Source organism: Brachyistius frenatus, unplaced genomic scaffold (assembly GCF_029030835.1).
Source record: "Brachyistius frenatus isolate BFR_SWC_R1_liver_20210118 unplaced genomic scaffold, ASM2903083v1 Contig_156, whole genome shotgun sequence".
Lineage (NCBI taxonomy): Eukaryota > Metazoa > Chordata > Actinopteri > Embiotocidae > Brachyistius > Brachyistius frenatus.
In genome coordinates, this window is record NW_027210755.1 from 91,011 (window position 1) to 114,459 (window position 23,449).

At 42.1% G+C, this 23,449-nt stretch overlaps 2 protein-coding genes across 3 annotated transcripts; one reads left to right on the forward strand and one right to left on the reverse strand.

Moving 5' to 3' along the window:
- Positions 1-4: 4 nt before the first annotated feature.
- Positions 5-14,934, reverse strand: rnft2 (ring finger protein, transmembrane 2). 2 transcript variants are annotated; one of them, XM_069716369.1, is made up of 11 exons: positions 14,865-14,934; positions 14,225-14,799; positions 14,065-14,142; positions 12,167-12,681; positions 11,969-12,045; positions 11,083-11,183; positions 10,584-10,737; positions 5,886-6,035; positions 1,373-1,438; positions 1,183-1,284; positions 5-1,017 (listed from the first exon to the last, which is right to left on the reverse strand). In XM_069716369.1, the coding sequence occupies exons 3-11, from the start codon at positions 14,109-14,111 to the stop codon at positions 883-885; spliced, it is 1,347 nt and encodes a 448-aa protein (XP_069572470.1). In that variant the 5' UTR covers positions 14,112-14,142; positions 14,225-14,799; positions 14,865-14,934; the 3' UTR covers positions 5-882. The 2 variants fall into 2 exon arrangements, with proteins under 2 accessions (XP_069572470.1, XP_069572471.1); XM_069716370.1 differs by lacking the exon at positions 1,373-1,438.
- On the forward strand, positions 14,912-18,475 carry spring1 (SREBF pathway regulator in golgi 1). Its single transcript, XM_069716372.1, has 5 exons — positions 14,912-15,034; positions 15,935-16,091; positions 16,184-16,335; positions 16,523-16,636; positions 17,977-18,475. Exons 1-5 carry the CDS (start codon positions 14,936-14,938, stop codon positions 18,058-18,060), a joined length of 606 nt encoding a protein of 201 aa, XP_069572473.1. The 5' UTR covers positions 14,912-14,935; the 3' UTR covers positions 18,061-18,475.
- The last annotated feature ends 4,974 nt before the right edge of the window (positions 18,476-23,449 follow it).

The following is a 23,449-nucleotide window of genomic DNA, read 5'->3' on the forward strand; positions in this document are numbered from 1 at the left end:
TTGGTAAAGTGAGCTAAAGTGCTTTAATTGAAAACCAACAAATGGTTGCACTGCACAGCACATTTTGCACCAATGTGTCAAATAAGCAAACCCAGAATAAAATATACTACATGAGCCAATTCATAGTAACATTATAAAGAGGGAATAATGGTATGAAATTTGCAATATGGAAGATTATTAAATTTGTATTCAATGAATATAAAGAAAATGTAACTGCACCACACTTGACACAAATCTACAAAATGTTATGATTATTGTGCCGGCCTACACCATAAACAAATATACAGTATAATGCACTGTTTATAGTCGCACACCACTTTACGTTCAGTACTCAATATCTAAATAACTTTACTCAGCAAAAACTGTTTCTACCTACAGACGGTACAAATGCTTGAACTGATTTTCTACTTCCAATCATTCAGACCGATTTCATTTTGTTCAAAGGGTGAATATCAAGATAATTAAATAAAAACCAAAAACAACATCCATAATAAAATCAAAAAGAATACAAACAATACAGTGAACGCGACTTTTTACATCATCAACTCAGTAAATCAAAGTATTTTATCATGTGACTGAACTGTTATTTTCCGTGTACAACATTGGCCAAGTGTACAAAATGGAACTGTATCACAACAGTCCCGCTTGATGCGTCTTTAATTATGTTTATGCATGTGGCCTCTGCCTAAAGCTTCATATGAAATTATTGGGATTTTCACATGTTCCCTTCTTGCCTTTTCAAATTAAAAGCACCCTGCGCATTATGGGTTGCTGCAATGATACGTAATCGCCGCGCTAGCCTTTACAGAAAGAAGATGACACAGCATGTGTCTAACTCCACAGTCGCGCCCGTGCGGCTGCGTTCGAGGTGCCGTCGGGAGCTCAGTAGATCTGGAAGTGAGCGGAGGTGGTGCCGTCCTTCCAGCAGCGCAGGGTCTCGATGACGGTGGAGCGGCACAGAGGACACGTTCTCTCGCGGTCGAACCACAAACACAGGCAGTCCTCGCAGAACACGTGCTGCAGGGGGACACCGTGTGTGATGCACGCTTTATTTTCATGACAAGAGAGGCGCAAAATGCACGGCTGGGAGTAAACCACTGCTTTGCCTTTAAATCCATACAAGTTACTTTAAAATCCTTTCTGCAGTTCAAGCTTCCTCTTGGCGGTTTACCGAGTCCTTACCTGACAGAGGAGGGCGACGGGGTCTCTGAAATCAGCCTGACAAATAGCACAAACATCGCCCGCCTCGCTGCACTGCTGACTGCCAGCTCTCACGCCGTAACTCTGGATGACACAAGAAAAGAAAAACAAATGAAAAAGAGTGAAATTTACAGGACTGACCTGAAAAATGTAACATTTATTTGAACCTGACCTGGGAGCTGCAGAGCATGACCAGGGCCTTGCGTATTGCAGATACACGTCCGCAGATGTCAAAGGACTGCAAATCAAAAAGGACAAAGAACAATCTGTTTTTATGAGAATGACAACGACAGCTGCTCGCAAGCTTCCTGTTCTATATCTCTATATCAAGAGTCTATATCAAGGGTCTCCCACCTTTTTTCCCTCTAAGCTACTTCGACGAAATCAAAGTGTCCGAGAGCTACTCGTGTTTAGTGACATGCATTCACACAGCTGAGCTCCACCCAAACCAGCTGTTCTCTTGTGTGAACAATTTATACTCAACACACACATTTTGTATCACAGCAGGTTAAAGCCATGCCGACAGATCTGAAAGGCTGCGTTTAGGTGCAGTTCTGCTTTGACTAAAATACTACCATCAGCTTGCTAACATGCTCCCACTGCTAATGTTTAGATCATGTTTAACAGATAGATCCCCCACGTTTCCCATCTTAGTTAGCTATGAGGTTGATGGGACTGTCTTTAGTTTTGTAGGTAAGTATTGGATATCTTAGACCTGAAGGAACCGAGGCCAACTCCAAGGAACGAGAAGACAGACCCGGAGCTGGTACTGAAATCCTCGGCGCCACGGCACCAGCACGGCTAAAACCTAAACTCAGCAGAACTTTTACGAGGGAGCGTCAAGAATTCAGAGACTGCTCCTGTTGAGCACAAACACACCGCAGCACTGTTACATGCATGGAGCAGGGGAAGCTACAACCTTCATGAGCAAGTATTCCAAGCTACGTAATTTAATCAACATCAGCACTCGAGTTGCACACACTTTAAAAGAGCAGTGTTGGATTCACTGTCATGTAGTGGTGAGGTTGTCACCCTCTCTAGAGTCGTCTGTCTGGGCTACTGTAGAAACATGGCGGGCTCTGTGTTAAAGCAACCGCTCCCTGTTTACATATGAATGAATTCTAACTTAATGAAAACACACAGATTCTTAGTTTCAGGTGATTATACGCCAACTATGAATATTATATTACATTTCTTCCAATAGCTCGCACTAAATCCTACACGCTGTCCCTTTAAGAAGACGTCACTTAACAAAATAACGACCGTCATGTCATTGTTTTTGTATACAATGACGTAATCACAAACTGATCAATGCTGTGCGTGTGCTTTTTACTGGTTTTGTCATTTTTTTACTTCTTGCTAATTGTTGTCGTTACCTAAAAACTGGAAGTGGAACCTTATAACTTCCTCCACTTACTGCTATCTTGGTATAATGACCAACACGCTTTTGTTTCTCTAAACTTTACTGAACTGGTCCACAGTTGTTTAACTGCATGACAGAGAAGCATAACGGCATTGACTCAAACCCAGACGCACATCAGCACACTCTAATACTGAAACTCTGCTGACATGGCCTGCTCCTCAGTGCATGCATGCAGGAAACGGTCCACCCAATTCAGCTGAACAAACCAATAACATCAACTTCAACTGTTGAATCACTGCTACATTAACAGAAGCCTGGACTATAATTATCCACACACATACAGTGAAAGTATTTCACTCTTTGTTTCATTGCAGCCATTTGCTAAAATCAAAAAAGTTCATTTTATTTCTCATTAATGTACACTCAGCACCCCATCTTGACAGAAAAAAACAGAAATGTAGAAATTTGTGCAAATTTATTAAAAAAGAAAAACTGAAATATCACATGGTCATAAGTATTCAGACCCTTTGCTCAGTATTGAGTAGAAGCACCCTTTTGAGCTCGTACAGCCATGAGTCTTCTTGGAAATGATGCAACAAGCTTTTCACACCTGGATTTGGGGATCCTCTGCCATTCTTCCTTGCAGATCCTCTCCAGTTCCGTCAGGTTGGATGGTGAACGTTGGTGGACAGACATTTTCAGGTCTCTGCAGAGATGCTCAATTGGGTTTAGGTCAGGGCTCTGGCTGGGCCAGTCAAGAATGGTCACAGAGTTGTTCCGAAGCCACTCCTTTGTTATTTTAGCTGTGTGCTTCGGGTCATTGTCTTGTTGGAAGGTGAACCTTCGGCCCAGTCTGAGGTCCAGAGCACTCTGGAAGAGGTTTTCTTCCAGAATATCTCTGTAGTTGGCCGCATTCATCTTTCCTTCAATTGCAACCGGTCGTCCTGTCCCTGCAGCTGAAAAACACCCCCATAGCATGATGCTGCCACCACCATGTTTCACTGTTGGGATTGTATTGGGCAGGTGATGAGCAGTGCCTGGTTTTCTCCACACATACCGCTTAGAATTAACGCCAAAAAGTTCAATCTTGGTCTCATCAGACCAGAGAATCTTATTTCTCATAGTCTGGGAGTCCTTCATGTGTTTTTTGGCAAACTCTATGCGGGCTTTCATATGTCTTGCACTGAGGAGAGGCTTCCGTCGGGCCACTCTGCCATAAAGCCCCGACTGGTGGAGGGCTGCAGTGATAGTTGACTTTGTGGAACTTTCTCCCATCTCCCTACTGCATCTCTGGAGCTCAGCCACAGTGATCTTTGGGTTCTTCTTTACCTCTCTCACCAAGGCTCTTCTCCCACGATTGCTCAGTTTGGCTGGACGACCAGGTCTAGGAAGAGTTCTGGTCGTCCCAAACTTCTTCCATTTAAGGATTATGGAGGCCACTGTGCTCTTAGGAACCTTGAGTGCTGCAGAAATTATTTTGTAACCTTGGCCAGATCTGTGCCTTGCCACAATTCTGTCTCTGAGCTCCTTGGACAGTTCCTTCAACCTCATGATTCTCATTTGCTCTGACATGCACTGTGAGCTGTAAGGTCTTATATAGACAGGTGTGTGCCTTTCCTAATCGAGTCCAATCAGTTTAATTAAACACAGCTGGACTCCAATGAAGGAGTAGAACCATCTCAAGGAGGATCAGAAGAAATGGACAGCATGTGAGTTAAATATGAGTGTCACAGCAAAGGGTCTGAATACTTATGACCATGTGATATTTCAGTTTTTCTTTTTTAATAAATTTGCACAAATTTCTACATTTCTATTTTTTTCTGTCAAGATGGGGTGCTGAGTGTACATTAATGAGAAATAACATGAACTTTTTTGATTTTAGCAAATGGCTGCAATGAAACAAAGAGTGAAAAATGTAAAGGGGTCTGAATACTTTCCGTACCCACTGTATTGCACAGTCCATGACAATAATAACCTCAGTGTGTAGATGATGTTTGCATCATCCAGAGATTCATTCATTTGAGTTCCACTTAGTTTCACAATGTTGTGACCAATCTGAAACTGACAAGTCTGGAATTCATGAGTCTCTTATGAGGTGAATTTACTGTGAACACTGACTGCCAGTTTCCTGCCTCCTTCTCTCATTCCCCTAAGCCAGTCATTTCTCTTTTCAACATCTATTCTTGTTAAAATAATAATGTGCCAATCTGACAGCCCAAAACCAACATTTTTCAAAATTCAGACCTAAAGGTTTTTTCTAATCCAGGAGAATAAACATGAAATATGTTTTTGTTTTTTTCTGAGCACATCCTCCAGCTTTTCTCAAACTGGCAGAGACAGTAACTTTCTCCTTTTAGAAATACCAGACCTAATTACTGACTTGTATGTTTTTCTTTCCACAATCATATCAGACTACTGAATCTACTTGGTGGATAAAAACAGATTAATTAGTGATTACTGCTGCACATCTTGGCTTGTCAAAGTCACTAAGACCGCCTGTCTGTAAGCTTGTTACACCGATTCCAGAGAAAGAGATCTGCATGACTGCTGGGCCTCATGGTTGAGCAGAATCCTGAAAAGATGATTCCTGACAATTTTGATAACCAAATTTTTCATCCAGATTCCCTCTCGTGAAAATTCCCCACTGATCAATACTTATCAGGAAACGTAATGACTGGATTCCCATCAACTTTGCTCCATCATGATTAAATTATTTACAAATACCCAGGAACAAGAATAAAAGTAAAGGTCTTTACATACTGGGGGCATTTTCTTTGTGCAATAATTTACACAATAATATATTTGTTTTGAACTGTTTTTGTAATGAGTATTCTCACTTAGGACATGAATATTAGGTGTTGTGTGGAAATGGAACGACGTCATTGTGTCTGCAGCCACTCGGTATTTCACGACAAAGGGGACAAAGTTTACAAAGGCAATGACCTCGAGGACAACGCGTGGAGCATCACAGAGCCACCAGGCTGTCAGGATATTGTGAGGTCATGTTGGAAGCAGGCTGAGGTGTCACAGCAGGTTTGGCTAATGTACCAAAAATCTCTCTTCTTTTTGTCGAGTGAGGAGGAGCAGGAAGATCATCGCTGGATGAAGCTGAATCCAACATTTTTTTTGACGAATGAGCCAACATGAATGTTAGTCAAACCTTTTTCTTTCCAATTCATATTGTTGCCAGTGTGAATACTTTAGATTTTCGTGTCCAGGTGTGCAAAGGCCTTAAGTCTAAAAGGAAGTCTGAAACACCAAAACTAAAGTACAAAAACACCAGTGATGTTTGCAAAATATTCTGCTCCTGGGAGATGAATACCTTGCAGAGGCTGTAGATGATGATGAGTGTAGCTCCCAGGAAGTAACTGTTTGAGGGGTCTTCTCCCATGATGTACTTGTACCACAACTGGACGGGCACCAGGGCCCGAAACAGCTGGCTCAGCTCCTCGATCAGCAGGTAGAACTTACCCTGGACAAACACACAACATTACAAACTACAGGCTTTCCTTTGAATCAAACTTTGAAGCAGATGGCAGCGACTGGTGGTGCCATTGTGAATGTGTAAAAGTCAGCATTTCTGAAAAAGAAACAGAAAAAAAACCAAGTTTCAACTTGTATATATATAGTTGAAATTTTATATAAATATATAAAATATATAAAAATATATTTTAAAAAAAACAAACACAGTATTGAGACAATATGTATTCTTTCTTTGATCCACTCACTAACTGCCCAAAAAGCACAAAGAGCTCAGCAGCTTCGAGGCACTCTTCTATCTAGTCAAGAGCAGTGTGGTATTAAAAGCTTAAAACAGCATGCCTCCAGCCCAAACATGGCCGCCATCCAGATCTCCGCAGTTTCACAGCGGTACAGGCAATTTCCCCACACTGCAAGGGAAACTGGCAGCGGCTCTCTCCACCTGCTACCCAGTGCCCACATTAAGTCCGGCCCTATGGGGGCTCGCTAGCTGTCTTTAAAGGACCCTCCCCTCCGTAATCACAGAGAAGAAATCGACTTCTGCCCCCTCTGTAACAAAGTGTGCTTTGAGTGAATTGGGGACAGTTCAAAAACAGAGGCGACCGAAATGAAGGCAAAGTTGATTCCCAGGTGGCCCCCGAGGCATCCCTGCTTGCATAATGACTTCCTGGATGGTGGCCGACAAAGATTGATGACTGTGGGTAAAGAGGCAGGAGCAGCCCGGTTGGTAGGGGAGGAAGACTTCTGCTAACTGCTAATTCATCTTCCTTATTGTCCCCGCAGCCTCGTATCCCACGGTGCCCATCACGCCCACGCAAAAACTGTCAAATTTAAAAGTTTGGACACGAGCCAGTCAGTCGGAGTAAGCCCCACTGCAGGCTATGTTTGAGTAGGTCCCTGCTTATTTATTACTTTACATTCTAATCTGCAGGCCTGGTATTATTGCATTTTATTCATTTAGTTTGGGACTACGTGTGCGGGGATATGTATTTTGGTTTTAAATTGTTATGGCCGCAATTTGTGTCTGCTTCGATACCCAGAAACGATTGGTCAACCAAACCAGCTTTTTCTTTCTCCATGGATTTTCTTTTAAAGCTGTTTTTGTTGTAAACAAACAACATTTTTTGACTTTTCTGACTCATTAAAACACACTGGAGGACAAACAAATGTACCGAATACATATCTTTCGAATAAAATTAGTGTAATTTGTACTACTACTTATTCCAAACACTCTATTCAAATTTAATTGCGTTATGACTTTAAAGGATGAGGTTGGACATTTTAATTGTGGTCAACAAATCCCATGAAAAGACCAGCAATGAATGTGTCCAAACATTGATTAGCAATTCGTCTCTGCCTTCGGGCTCCACTGTTGTCCACAAACTACTACAAACATATCACGGACGTCACTCGGTGACATGCAACTTCATCACAAAGAATACAGGTGGATTTGTAGAAAATAATCACAATCCACAAATATAAAATCTAAGAGTTTGTAACTTTATATTTATCTATTCTTATCTATTATTTATCTATTTTTTTTGTCATTATCTTACAACAATTTTTGAAAAACAAATAATAAATTAGTCAAACTTTCATTTGACATTTAGAATCCATCTATTATCTATACCCGCTGTGTCCTGTGCAGGGTCTCTGTCAGCCTGTCCCAGCTGACTTTGGGTGAAGGCGGGATACAACCAGGGCATGTCACCAGTCACAAAAAGACAAACACTCACATTCACACCTCTGGCCAAATTAGAACCCCAAATTAACATATAATTACCCAACGAACAGGCATTTCTTTGGACTGTAGGAGGAAGTCGGAGCATCCTGAGAAAACCCTCAGACAGTGAAAACGCACAAATTCCAATCAGAAAGGCTCCAGCCGACCAGCAGGGTCAAAACGAGACGCTTCTTGCTGCGAGGCAACACTGCTAACCACTGCACAATCTTGTCCTACCTCGTTAGTCAAACAATTAAATTAAAATCCTAATCAACTGCAAAAAGAATCATGAAATCTTGCATTACTTCTCAACTTTTGACCGATGCTCCTATTTGAATTATTTCCCACAGCTACAGAAAGTCTTCACATTAAATCCTGCTGGAGGCAAACACAACACACGTTTACAAAATTATCAGAGCAAAAATAAATTCCAAATCCATATCAGCAACACTGAATTTAAGAGCTACTGGATAACCAAAAACAAATTTGGCATAAGAATGAAAATACCCAAAAAGTTGAGACACCACACAGTTATTAAGATTCACACACAAGCAGGAGATCTGAGGCGTTAAAACAAAGCTGTCATGGAACTTGTGAATGCGTGCCTGCTGTTACCTGCAGACTCAGTGATCATGTTGGATCATTAGTGTCCGCGGCTCGGTGCAGTAATGAACTTCAAAGGCCGATTATGGGACTTCATGGGGCTCAGAAAAGGCAGGACTGTTTGGTCTCCATGAGCAGAATAAGAAATAATGATACAATCTGGGATTCCCTAAAACTCAACATGTGTCCCATCAAAGCTGTCAGATCCTGTACATCTGTGTGTGTGTGTGTGTGTGTGTGTGTGTGTGTGTGTGTGTGTGTGTGTGTGTGTGTGTGTGTGTGTGTGTGCGCGTGCGTGTGTGTGTGTGTGTGCGTGTGTGTGCGTGTGTGTGTGTGAGCGGAGGATACAGGTAATGGTCCAGCTCCAGGGAGGGATGACCTCACCCCTGCAAACCCCTTGAGGGCAAATGAGCTCAGTTGCTTGCTGGTGTGGTTCCGATAGGCCTCTGGGTTTGTTTATCAGTGGAAAATTTAATCCTAATACTTTGTAAACCCCCCTCCCCCGCCCCTCCCTCCCTTCCCCCCACCCTCCTCCTCCTCCTCCTCCCATCTAACACACAAACACAGACCGGGAATATGAGCTGTACCTGTATGGAAATCAGTGTGTGTGTGTGTGTGTGTGTGTGTGTGTGTGTGTGTGTGTGTGTGTGTGTGTGTGTGTGTGTGTGTGTGTGTGTGTGTGTGCGTGTGTATTTGCAGACATATTCCGTTGCCTCAGGCCAGAAGAACCACGCGAGCAGACACCCACATGCACAAGGCTCACCTAAGGAGCACCATTTAAAACCTTATGAATACAAAACAGTTTCACACTGTGACCCTTCAGCACTTTCTTCACTCAGTGGAGTATTTCATCAGAGTTTGGCCAGTTTTCTTTCTCCAAATCATGAACTAAGTTTTACAACTTTGAATGAGCTTTCCGTAACTCAACATCGTCTCAGCCGCATTGCAGATAAGCTTGAATATGGCAGTTTGGCAGATGTGTATACTTTGCTTACATGTTTTTAATACGATATTTATCTGATTTTAACTTTTTATTAATGTGTTTGAAGCATAAATCCTCACAATTATAGTTGCCATTAATAATTTTCTTTATAAATTAATATAACTGTTAATTGTTTACTTGTCCTTAAAATGTATGAAAAAGGAAATAATTTGATTTACAATTAATTGTTGTTTAATAAGTGGTAATCAGTTTTTTCTTTTCATTTTAACTTAATCATTTCAAATCATTAATCAACTTCAAAAATCTATCAATCATCTCAGCGCTACACATAAAAGGTAAGTCTATTACAACAGCATGATAACTGTTTGTTGACATCATTAAAGGTCCCATATTTGACCCGTTTCTGGTGTTCTATTTAGTCTTGATATCAATAAGATTACATTTTTGCCATTTTAAGTACCAAAAACATCTCTGTTAAGCTTTCCCCTGGAGCTCCAACAACACGTGGCCATTTTGTGTGTCTGTTTTTCAGGCTTATTGATATCAAGTACCGTCTCTTCTGATTGCCGGACTCTTTGCTGAGTGACACACACCCAGCTCGAATGCAGGTTTACTTCTGTCTTATAGCTTGATAGCTCTGCGACGGATCGACCGCTTGTGTTTTCTTCAGCACAAAAGTTTGGACTGTGGGCCGTGCTGAGGGCAGACTGATAATAATAATAATAATAATAATAATAATAATAATAATAATAATAATAATAACTTTATTTCTATAGCGCTTTTCAAAAACAAGTTACGAAGCGCTTTAAATTTCACACACAAAATGCGACAGTATAAAATATAATGATAAAATACAACAGAAATAAAACGGACAAAAAAAAAAACAGACAGTCAATCAATGAAAAAAAGTCAACAAAAGGCAAGTCTAAAATAGTGCGTTTTTAAGAGTGACTTAAAAGAAAACTGTTTTCTTTTCCTGATGGCGTGAGCGTGAGTCCGTGACATCACGAACTGTGTGCATTTCTCTGTGGACTGAGCGTTTTGAAACTTTCACAATATTTATGTCACCTAAACCAGCTTCATGACAATAAATGGAAATCTGAATGTAGACAACGTGGGACCTTTAAATTTATAGTGATGGTCACAGTTATAATTCATGGATATATATGTTGTGATATATATAGTGTGTCCCATGAAAAAGAAATGAATAGAATCACGTGTCTTCTGTAGATGAAAAGAGAAGATCAGCGGAAAGAATGTGGATTTCTTACCCTGGATTTGAAGGCCAGGAGAATCTTGGGCAGAAAGAGGACGAAGCATTTCAGGCCGATGGTGACGAATTTAAGTACAAAGTCAGTGATGCCCACTGCCCAGATCAGTTCAAAGAAGTCAAAGCTGTTGAGGTTGGGCTTGGCAAATATGAGGCTGGAGGAAAAAGAAAACAACAACAACAAAGATCTCGATGACTTGTTATTAGGATGATCTGGTGCTTTTACTGAGGATGGTAGAATGACGAGGAACATGAAGGAAACATGTTTAATGTGGAAACAAAATAATAAAATAAAAGAAATACTCACAAAACAAGACCAGACAAGAACAGGAACAGACCCTAAAAGGAAATGGAGGTAAACATAAAAAATGGCTTACACAACACAAAATGAATGAAAACACACAAATATAAAATAAATCCAAAACATAAGATGGCAGGCAAAGAAACACACACCTACTATAAAAAAAAAAAAAAAAAAAAAGCATGCGCTGGTACACTACCTGTTGTGCAGCTCCTCATGACTAAATGTGTAGTAAATATAAACTACATTCCCTCCAAGGAACACGATGATCCACAGAGCAACAAATACAGAGCGTTCCTCCTGGTTACATAAAGAGACACACACAACTATTTTTGCAACATTAAAATACATTTCAAACACAAAACTCTTGTTTCATTTTGAGAACATATTTAGAGTTAAAGGTTTTTTTCCAAAGGTGTTCATATATCATTCATAGTCTGACTCATATTTCATTTTTGCTAACTTTTAGTGAATTTAAGAGAAATCTACAGGCACAAATACACAAAGTGTATTAAAATAGACACCTAAATACGTATTTTGGAAGTTTGCTTCTTTGTTCTGAAAAGAGAAAAATTATGGAAGTAAAACAGCCCAAAATCTCAAAACTGACAAATGCAAACTAGAAAAATAATGCTTTTGCCTGCAGTGTCGAACCTTAAAAGTACACCAATCAAGACAAATCATTAGACTCAGTGATGTGTCCTTAAACTTGTGCACTGATGGAACTAATCCACAACTAAAAACAGTCCCCAACGAATCCACCAGTTACTCCTGTTTGATTTACATTTATTAAAACCCACATTATTTATATTTAGATATATATATAGATCTAAAATGTGCTGAGATTCAACCCATTTTACAGGTTCCCATATTTAGTAAGAATGAATTGTCCAGACAGTATAGTTGGTCATTATTGAGAGACTGAACACATTGCTGATTTTGGCCTTTTCATAGGATTTGTTTCCAATAAGATAAATAAGAAATAACAACTGCCGTAACCTTTGTTAAAGGAATGTGTGAAAAGCTTAGTCGGACTCTGATCAAAGACTTAGATTTGGATATAATGTAGTTAGTTTTTTTTTTACCCGTAATGACACTTGGTGCCTGAACGTGGAATTGGCATACGCAAATGTGCTGGCCATCCCCACACACACAGCAATACCTGCAAGAAAGAGGTGCAACATCATCACCAAACAAGACCTCACGCTGCTGCTGAGACTTCGGTGCAAGTAGTGAACTATAAGAGAGTGTTAGCAGCACTTTTACTCCACAAGCTGGGATACCTAGTTTATGCTGAAAGCAGACTTTAGCCAGCAGAATGAGGATGAAGGGGAAGCCCCTCTGCAGCCAGGTGACCACCGCCTTCAACTCCGACAGAGCAGGAGCCGGGGTGGACTGGTCCTCCTGACCCTCCTCCCTGGAGCTGTGCCTCTCTGAGCCGGCCGCCGTGGTCGCCTGCTGCAGCAGAGAGGAGGTCCTGTGCTGCAGGGGCTGGTGGTGGAAGTGGTGGTGGTGGTGATGGTGGTGCTGGGGTGGCCGAGGGAGAAACGGCCCACCCTCCGTGCGATGGGGGCCCCCCTCTTCTCTGGACGATGCGGTCATCTGGATGAAAACTTCGGGGGGGGTGCCCAAGACTAAGCCGGCAGCCTGGAACTGGGCAGAGGAGACGGAGCCGGAGGGGACGCCCACCAGGCCGGAGAAGATCTGCTGGGGTGAAGCGGGCGAGTCAGGCTTCATGCAGTCGAACACACCACCCTCATCCAGGCTGCTCTCCGACCCCAACGTTTGGCTTCGGCTCCTGAATGGGGAAAAAAAAACATACATAAAGCCCGTATGTAGGCATTTTATAAGATGATTTCTTTGAATGTGTAAGAAAAGCTAGTTTCTTTAGAGGTGCCTGTGCTACATCCTACTTGTACACAGTCAACACGTGACATAAACTACACAACTTATTGATTATTGTTTGACACATCATCTCAAAACTAGTCCACTTATGACCAGCACTCTGTATGTTTTGTGACAGTGTGACATACAAACAAACTCAAATGTGGGGACAACAGATGTTTGTGTGGGACAATGCTGAGAGGTAGTTTAGTTATAAGCAGTTTTCCCGTCTTTGTCGTGGCTGCATTTCTTCTTCTTTGTGGTAGTTTCCAAGTCTGGCTCTGCCTGATCACTGTGATCATAGCCTGGAAACCTGCTTCGCATTTATGTTTGCACACCCACTCTGAAGGGCAGACCAACCAGCGACCGCTGTCGGTGCTTAAGGCTGCTGCAGGACTTTCAAAATGAACCTGAGGTCGTAGCTCAGTAAGATGCAACGACTAGAAACTATTCCCAACAGAGAGTAAATCAGACTCATATACTCAGGCTGGCAGTTTCCACCATATTCTGCTGAATTCTGCATAACTTGTGACTTTGTGGTGACTTGCAATTTTTCCCGTTGGGTGACCCAAGTATGCAGCGTTTGATTGACATCAAACACGTCCCCATGACAACAGCCTACTTCTTTCTTTACGGCCTTTGAACTCCTTTTGACTTTTGACAAGTAGAGCTAATCAATCATGTCCGTCATCATGTCAATATGTGGGTCAAGGTATAAAAATGCTGTGCATCTGTGGTGTGTGTGTATGTATATATATATATATATATATATATATGCAGTTATTTTATGATCCAGTATTTCCACAGGCTATGCTCACTATGTTGTTCTTCTTTGCTACAGCATACTGTACTTTAAGCTGCATGCTGAGGCAGCGATTTGTTCATTGTGTGAAAGTGTTACACTTTAACTTTGAGTACACTCCTGGCAAAAATGTTGAAATCATAAAAGTGCCTTTTAAGGCTCAACCTACTGCAGTATAACAAGGTCTCACTCTATAATATATATATATATATATATATATGAGGTCACAACACGTCTCCACCGTGTTGGATTCACACTATTGTCCAACATATCATCCTGAACTGCACCATGTGGATTTCTTTCAACTGTATCCAGGACAACTTGTCCCCAAACCACCGGGACAAGTCCCAGACTGCAGGCCGGGGGTTGTCCACGTACATTTGTCTGCAACAACCCACAAAGACATACAGCTGTGTGAAAGCCGCCGTGCAGCCCCCTGCTCCTCCTGCTCCTCCTGCTCCCCCTGCTCCTCCTGCTGCTCCTCCTCCTCCTCACCTGTCAGAGGGCATGCCATCCGTGTTGCTGCTGTGTCTCCTCTGCATGGCATCCCGCTCACCACCACGTGGTCCGGCCCTGTGAACACACGCCGACAGCCTCGGTCACCGGCCGTTTCACACCTGAGACGGTGAGCTGCACAACAACGCGACGCCTTTACCTGAATCCGTCCGGTGATCCGCCCTCCAGCTCTGTTCATGGTTGGCGTGAAGCGGTTCGCTCGGTTTGGTCCTGCTGCTGCTGAAAGGTTCCGCTCAAAACACTTCCTGTATGACATCACCGAGGGCAGCATCCCGCCAATCAGCGTCCTCGGTGCCACCGCACCACATCCGGGTGTCGGACATTCGTTTGTCTGACGGCGGATGTCGGACATCGCTGGAAAACTACATCACCGTTGCTGCTGCTGCTGTTGTTGTTTTTAGACTTTATGTTGGACATTACCGAACCGTTGTCTTCAGAGGAGACGGAACTTCGTCACTAAACCGCGCCGACGGCACGTTATTATCGGTTGGACAGGCTAACGCTAACGACCGCTGGCTAGCAGGCTAACGAAGCAGCGTTAGCTCGCATGTGCAGCGCCGCCCGAGCCGAGTGACGTCACGGCTGCGGCCCCTCACACACATGTCGTCCGCAGCTGAAGCGTGCAGCATGGGTTAGCTCGTCTCTGTCCGCAGCCGCGCTCCTGGGTTTCCTGTATTTGCGTAAAGTGACGCACCTGCGGACACCCGGGTCCTCCTCCCGGTCCTCCGGACGCTTTGGACCGACACCCGGGTCCTCCCAGTCCTCCGGACGCTTTGGACCGACACCCGGGTCCTCCCAGTCCTCCGGACGCTTTGGACCGACACCCGCGGCTCCCTGAGAAAGCCATGCTATGATGATGGTGCTGCGGCGGCTACTGAGGCGGCGCTGGGTGCTGGCGGTGGTCTTCGGCCTGTCTCTCATCTACTTCCTCACCAGCACACTCAAACAGGTACGAAGTCACCTGAGTCGGAGGCACCGGAACCGTGTCCCAGTGACGTAGAGCGTGTTCGGGGGGGTGGACAGACATTTAGGAGGGTTTTTTGGACTCGTCTCACAAATGAAGTTGCTTCACGTTGATGAGAAATCCTCTAAAACCAAAAGGCTGTCCGGCACATTTACGTTTTGTTGTTGTTGTTGTTGTTGTTGTTTTCTTCATTGTGGTTCTGGAGCTGCACGTTTCTGACTTGTGTCCTCCAGCTGTTGCTCCTGTTGGGTTCCTCTCTGTGATGCTGTCAGGACGTCCCTCCGTCTCGTCCCTGAGATGCTCTGATGTGGCCAAAACCGAACCGAACCGAATCGAAGACGTCACTTTGATGGGAAACTTTCACGATTCGAAACAGTTTATAGTCAAACAATTATTAATTTAGTCAAGAAAAAATAAACCGTTCAATGAGTAACGATTGTTATTTGAAAGCCCCGACAAGTGGTTAAAGTCTGCATTTATATCGTTTTATTGCAATTTGCCTCGGTCACTGATTCACAGACGCTCAGCTTGAGGACACAGAAGGTCTTCAACGTGTGGAGAAGAGAGGACGACGTGTTCTTCACACCGCAGCATAAAACAACAAAAATGATGTCACAATTTCATACAGCCCAAATCCACATTTTTAAATCGGCTATATTTTTGTTTGTTTGTGTTTTTTTCCCCCGACAATCCAACCCCAGAGATATTCAGTTTGATATCAAAGCGCTTTTATTGGACAAATTGTCGTGGTTTTCCAGCCTCGCTCCTTTTTCTCTGTTTCTGTATCGTCGTGCCGTCTGAACCTTCCCCGAACGTCGTGGGCCTATTTAAGGCCTACGTCGTTCTGCGACGCCCGTTTCGTGAGCTTTTGTGTGAACTCTGCAGGAGGAGCGGACCATACGCGACCGTACGCTCTTAGAAGTCAGAGATTCAGACCATCGCATCCCCTGGAAAGTGCGTTTCAACCTGGGCAACAGCAGCCGACAGATTACTCAGTGCAGAAACTCCATCCAGGGCAAGACGCTGCTCACAGATGAACTGGGTGAGTCGCGCGGCCGTCGCTCACCGCCGCGAGGCTGTTTGAGGATGTTCTGTTGCCTTCGGTCGGTGTTCATCTGTGTTCACGGTTCACAGGTTACGTCTGCGAGAGGAAAGACTTGCTGGTGAACAGCTGCTGTAACGTCAACGCTCCCAGCACCAGGCAGTACATCTGTAAAAGCTGCCTGGCCAACGGCTGCTGTAGCATCTACGAGTACTGCGTGTCCTGCTGCCTGCAGCCCGATAAGGTCCGTTGCATTTCGAGGATGCTCGTGAAATGCAAGAACTCAAATGCTATATGTCTCAAAGTTGAGTCTTTATTCAGCACGTTATGCGTAGCAGTGACCGTAACAAGGAAGAACGACGGAACAGATTGAAATCTGTCCTTGTTTGTTTTACACAAGTTCACTTTCTTATCTGTGTACTGTTGTTCAGCAACCTCTCCTCGAGCGCTTCCTGAATCGTGCAGCTGAAGGTTTCCAGAATCTCTTCACGGCTGTGGAGGATCATTTTGAGCTGTGCCTGGCCAAGTGTAGGACCTCTTCACAAGTATGTAATGGGTAAACACGGTCAGATCTGGCAGACAAAGCATAGACAGTGAACTTGGTTGTCCCACAGATACGTAACTACACCTCTCACTTATCTCTTGAGGTCCACATTTTGCTCAGATAATATTCCCCGCTGTATTTCTCAGACTGCTGTCACAGCAAGATGGAAGATAGACACGACTTTCTTCAACGTATCACTTTGACTCGCTGCAATTGTCTCCAGAATGTCCTGCATGTCACAAACTAGCACCAGTAAATATCGGCTTGTTTTCTCTAAAATCACAAATGGATACACAAACTATATCTTTTATATATATATATATATAAATATATATATATAAGCTATCTAGATAGCTTTGCTGCAGCTATTTTTTTTTATTCCATCAACAAGAAGCTTCACAATGTGTCAATCCATCCATAACAAACTACAGTGGCGCTTGAAAGGTTGTTCTTACAATTTTCTATATTACTGCACCTAAAACATCAGATTTTCACACAAGTCATAAAAGTAGATCAAAAGAATTCGAACAAATGAGACGAAAAATATTCCACTTGGTAATTTATTTACTGAGAAAAAGGATCCAATGTTCCACGAGTGTCATTACTTGTATGGTGGGACCCCTTTGTGAAGCAGTCGCTGCAACTTAACATTTCTGCTGTGGATCAGTCCTGCACTTCAGCTTGGAGGAGTTTGAGCCCGTTAGTCTGCAGAACCGCTGCAACTCTGAGACGTTGGAGGGTTTTCTCACATGAACCGTTTGCTTTAGGTCCTTCCACAACATTTCTTAAGGTCAGGACTTTGACTTGGTTTTTCCAAAACACTGATTTTATTCTTTTGTAATTGTAATTCTAAAGGTTTCACAAACTTCCAAAGCACCACCGCGCATCACAACGCACCGTTATCAAATACACCGGACAACGGCTAGAACACGCACCCAGACAAAACAAACTCCGACCAGTGTGGTGATGAAAAGACAACAACGTACCGATCACATTCAGAGAACATGTAAATCATTCACCGTGGTTCATTTGTATGGTTGGCTTCAATCTCGTCTCCCGGCACCGCAAACACAGAAGGACTCCGCACAACTGACAAACACACAATCAGCTCACATTTATCTTCCAAACACGTCATTATTTTCTTCATCTGTTCAAAACCTCTCATCAAAAGATGCTGTTTTTAAAACAAATTTAAATCAGTTGTTGTGGTTTTCTTGTTTGATATGTCTCGGTAGTAAATTCTATTCATACGTAGCTTGATGCATAACGTTCATTTAATTTGTTGCATTTAATTTGTTCTTCCCTTGTTTTGTTTTTTTGTTTTTTTCCTCTTTCATGCAGAGCGTTCAACATGAGAACACCTACCGAAACCCTCAAGCGAAGTACTGCTACGGTGAGAGCCCTCCGGAGCTCCTTCCTGTCTGAGGGTTGAACGTTTAGGAAATGACAGGAAGAGCAATAAAATGTCCTCATCTGGACATCTAATGAAACGCTAACTGGGACAACTTTGCATCGCTGTGGCAAAGACATGAAGGCATCCAAGACCAACCTCAAAAAAAAAAGAAAGAAAAAAAGGACAAATGCTATATGTATTTTATTTACACTTCATAAGTGCACAAAAGGCTTCATACGTTCATCCGTGATGATCATCAGGTCTACGCATCAGGCAGCTCATCCAGCAGGATCTGCTTCAAACAAGGTCATGTCATAAAACAGGCTTCATTTTACAAAAAGTGTTTTGTTTCGTTGAATATTTTAAAACGGCAAAGAATGTGTCATTACTTGTGTGTATAGTGCATGCATATGAAACGGCTATTTAATAAAAGTGACTGTGAAACAACGTGGGTTACAGTGTTGTTGGTTTGTCTACACGTGCAGCAGTGTTTAAGCCGTTATGTTTCAGGTCCAAAGTTCAGTTCAACACCAGAGAATGTGTTTGGTCGAATCAAAATAAGAGCGCTGACGGCCCAAAGAAAAACCTATTTTAAAGTTTTTAAAAATGATGAGAAAATAATCAAATGAGACAAAATATCTTGAAACATTTTATTTTATTTAAGAAAAAAATGACCAAACATTATAAAAGTGGATGAACATGAGTGCAATACAAAATAAAAAAAATAAAAGACATTTTTGTCCACAAAGTTAATTTGAAAATTTCTCCAAATAATGGAACATTTCAGAAACCTTATTAAATTTAAACGTGATGAAGACTCATTTTGAAGGTCGTACAGAACAATAAAACATTGACAATCTAATGTAACATTAATTAATCACCTAATTTAAGGAGGACGCGATCCACATTAATCTTTCTTTACCGTGTTGTTTTCTTGCATTGTTTTGACGAGAGCCTGACAGGCTTATCTGCCTCGCAGCGCTCTGTCCATCTGTCCGCAGGTTTTCACTGTGAAGGACAGTGATTGGAGTCCAAACCGGTGGCTCTCTGAAGGCGATCCTTATCGGGTTCTCACTCTTCCTCAGGCAGCGCAGCCCGCTCACAAGGGATAGGTGGTCAGAGCAAAACAATTAATCACCGTGAAGGCTGAGAAAACAAACTGTCGTAATTAGGAAATGTATTAGAGCCCCTTCTCATTTGCTTGGTTGGCATGTTGATTAATTACCGCCACACGGGAATGTGTCAATCGCTGCCAGGTATCAAGTTTAATAGAACAAAGCTTTTATGTGGGACATTTTGGGAAATCTGCACTTTCTTTAGAGATTTAGGTGAGATGATTGATACCGTTTATACCTGTGAGAGTGGTACCAACCTTCTCATCTACAGCAGGCAAGAAAAGGCATTAATAATTCTCCAAAATGTCAAAGTATACCTTTAAAGACTTCACATTTTGCTTTAAAATGCAATACGAAAGGCTATTTTATCACCTGCAAGCCGCCTGTGAAGACAATACTTCCGTTTGCATTAAATGTCCCCCCTTTATCCATGCAGAGTAAAATGTGAGACACCGTAAAGGTACCAAATGCATGTGTATGCATGACGAACAAGCATTTACAAATCCTGACAAAAGTTAAGATAGATAGATAGATAGATAGATAGATAGATAGATAGATAGATAGATAGATAGATAGATAGATAGATAGATAGATAGATAGATAGATAGATAGATAGATAGATAGATAGACAGACAGACAGACAGACAGACAGACAGACAGACAGACAGACAGACAGACAGACAGACAGACAGACAGACACTTTATTAATCCCTCAGAGGGAAATTTTTAAGAAAAGCTGCCATTAAGTGGGACCCTATCAGAGTCATAAACTGAGATCGTCTTGTTAAAACCTGCAGGTGGTATCGACTCCCCTCCAAATACCTTCTCAGGTGTTACCTTGTGTTTGTGTTTCGTTCCTTTGACCTTTGAAATATGATCCACAAACATGCGCTGCAGCCAGTCCAGATAGTGCCTGGCTGTCTTCAGCAGAGTGTGACCCCACTGCTTCCTGCCAAAGGCGTTCTCAGGCATCGCGGGCGGTGATGGCTTCGGGGAGCATTCGTCTCCCAGAATACTCTTCACACAAGCCGCAAGCATGTTGACCCTGGAGATGGTGTCCCACAGCTTCTTGTGAAGGGAAACGTCTGTGGGATTCAGGTTGTTTTTCTGGTCCTCCAAGACCCTCTCCAGGCCTTGAGCCATGAAGAGGAGGCTGCACTGAACTTCTGAGCCATTCAGCGAAGAGTTGTGGTGGACCTTGAGCTCAGGGAAGCCAGGGGACCAGGTGCCGAGGTGCCTCCCGTTGGCTTCGTCCTGGAAGAGAAGACCAACAGTGATGTTAATGGGAAGATTTCATTTACTCATCACATGAAATGTCAAGTCTGTAATCTCCCTGTTGCACAAATGTGACACTTCGTCTCTTCAACTGTGTCTTTGCAAGGTCACCCAAGACATCAGAGCATGGACCAGCCCTACACAGAAAGTACGTGTAAACACATACTGTACAATTTAGTGTATCTTAATTTTATGCTTACTTACTAATGCCTAGTTCATGCTTATATTCGATTACATGAAGAATGGGTAAAAATTCTCCCTTTACTTCATATAATTTATGACATTTATCTTTACAGCTACATTTGTTAGTTTATTAGTCAGATTAAAATGTTCACGTCAGTGTTATAGAGAGTCATAAGACGCATTTTCATTTTTTGTGGTTAAAATGCTTTCACTGCACCACATTAGTCAGTAAGGATGTTTTTAATAATACACAATTCATATGCTATTTTAACACTGAGAGGGACTCGCCCGCATAATGCGCTGCAGTAAAAGTATTGCATGTGCATGCACGGTGATTTAGAACGGCTTTACCGAAGCAGCTTTGAAAAAATACTTCCTGTGTTCTCATCATTCTGTTACTTAAGCTTAAAGTGTTTTTATGTGACGAAGACGCCAAATGCTATACTTTCAGACATACAGTATTCTGTTACTCACAAAACCTGCCAGGCTCTCTTCAACTTGACTTTTGGTGAGCGCTGTCAGCTCTTTGGGCTTGCATGGCGCACCAGCAGCACGCTCCTTTGGCGCTTGTCCTGCATCCAAGCCCTGCACCAGAACCACCATCCAGACGCATTCAATTCCCAGAAAACCTGCAACTGCACAATCACAGCCTTTTAAATCAATCACAAGAATCTGATAGTTAGACAGTTGGATGGCAATTGTGCTTTCTGAAACACACTCATTCACAAAGAAAGTGAGTTACATGGCAAACTGTACCTGCTGCGTATGTCATTCTCATTGCACTTAACGTTTAACATGTCAAAGACAGACTCCTTTAGTCACGTAACCTCACAGGGTCATTCTTATATTTCCACCCGTCTCAAAGGAGGCGTGTAAAAGAGATGATGGCGATAAACTTCCTTGAACGCAACCTTATATTTTGATGAAAAAAGTAAAGCTGTAAACCAAGGGCAGCCCCCTTGCAGTATTTCTTTCTGTCACTTCCTCCAAAGGAAATACAACTGATTCACTGATAATACTGAAAATAACTGATGAAGATGATTTGTGTTTCCCATATAAATGTAACTCTAGATTAACTTTAACAAGAATAAATGTGTAAATGTGAATTTGGGCCATATTTGAGCAAGAGAACCGTTTTGTAGATGAGAGGACCTTTTATCACTGGCTACTATCCACCTTATATGATCTACACACACACAGCTGTGGATTTGTATTTCATATTATTTCCACTTTAAATCATTATTATTTAAACTTCCTTTCTGCGGTCACAGTTGTCTGTCTGCTACTTTTGTGACAACATATTTATGTTATGATGGATTCATTCCTCCCCTGATCTCCGTCATACAACACTTCCTGTGCAGATATGAATCTAGCTACAACTCAATAATATGCCTTCATGTGATTCTGGTTCAGTCCAGTTTAACCCTCTAACTTTGGTTGTCAAACTCTACATCACCTCAGACGTCAGTTCTTTTTTTCCCCAGAAATTAAGATAAGAAACAGAAAATGACAGAATCTGAACTTCTTTAATCAGTTTCAGCAGAGACTCTACAGAGGTTGAGGTCATGGTTGCAGTGACTGTAGGACACCTTCCTCCCATACAGAAGGTATTTGGGATTCAATAACAAAAATATAAGAGAAACAGGTAAAAAAGAAAGAAAGAAAAGAGAGAGAAAAAAAAAACACTAAATATAATCTGCAGCTTCATGGCAAACTACCTCCTTCTGTGCCCTACCACTAACCATCAAATGACCTTTTACCTTCTCAACCTCACCTGGAACATACCACCTGCTCAGGTAAGCACGGGGTGATCTAACCACAAACAAGGCATTAAACCACACAAAATAACAAAGAATTCAATTAAAATGTCTTAGGTAGCATAGGAATCACACACGTTTGGGTAAACATACACATCTGAGAGTGCACAAACTAGTCATTTATTGCGCAAGTATCCGACACATCCGCCTACAACTTGACAATTCAGTATCTTGCTACTGATGATGCAAACCTGTTTTCACTCATCATTGACTGAGCAGATAATCCACACCAACTTCAGTGGAACATAAATAAAACCGAAAGTGAACATTGAACCATTAAACTGGAAATATGACACATAAAAATACTGTTTTTACGTTGGAAAACATAGCCTTTAAAAATGAAGGGAGGAAACTTTCCCCAAAACTTGTAATACATCGCCACTTACCATATTTAACTAGCTTTCCTGCTATGTACATTCAAAATACTGATTTTAAATAGAGGTATTACATTGCATGATTAAAAATAACAATAATATAGTTGTTTTCATCACCTCCAGGAAATAAATAAAATGTCAATACATATATAAATAATCCTAATTTTAGCTACATCACAGTCAGTTGACGACAGATTTAATTCATATGAATTTATGCTGTTTACAAATAAATATCCATAAATAAACAGCCAGGTATCAAACAGTGAACTGCAAATCCACTGGAAAATTCTGTGTCAGTGTCACGTTCCGCCGAGCCTAGGCGTGAAAAGTACACGCAGAGGTCATGTGATGAGGTCATGTGACACTGATTTCTTTAATGAATTTTTTTTTTCAGATCCAATTAGCTGTTGTTGTTTGTTTTTTTAGATTAAACCTACTTTTCAAGACTGTGTTAGCAGATCGTGACACTGACAGACATCCTGTAGTAGACTGTTGATACCCAGGAGCTTTCACACTAAAAATGTTCAAGTGTGGCACCGTGGAAAGAAAGACCATCATTTCCAAACGAGAGAGCGGCTGCACTCTTTTGCGGAGCTGCATGAATCATATCAGCACAAACTACACTGATTTTCTACCTGAATTTTCAGCCAAAGATCA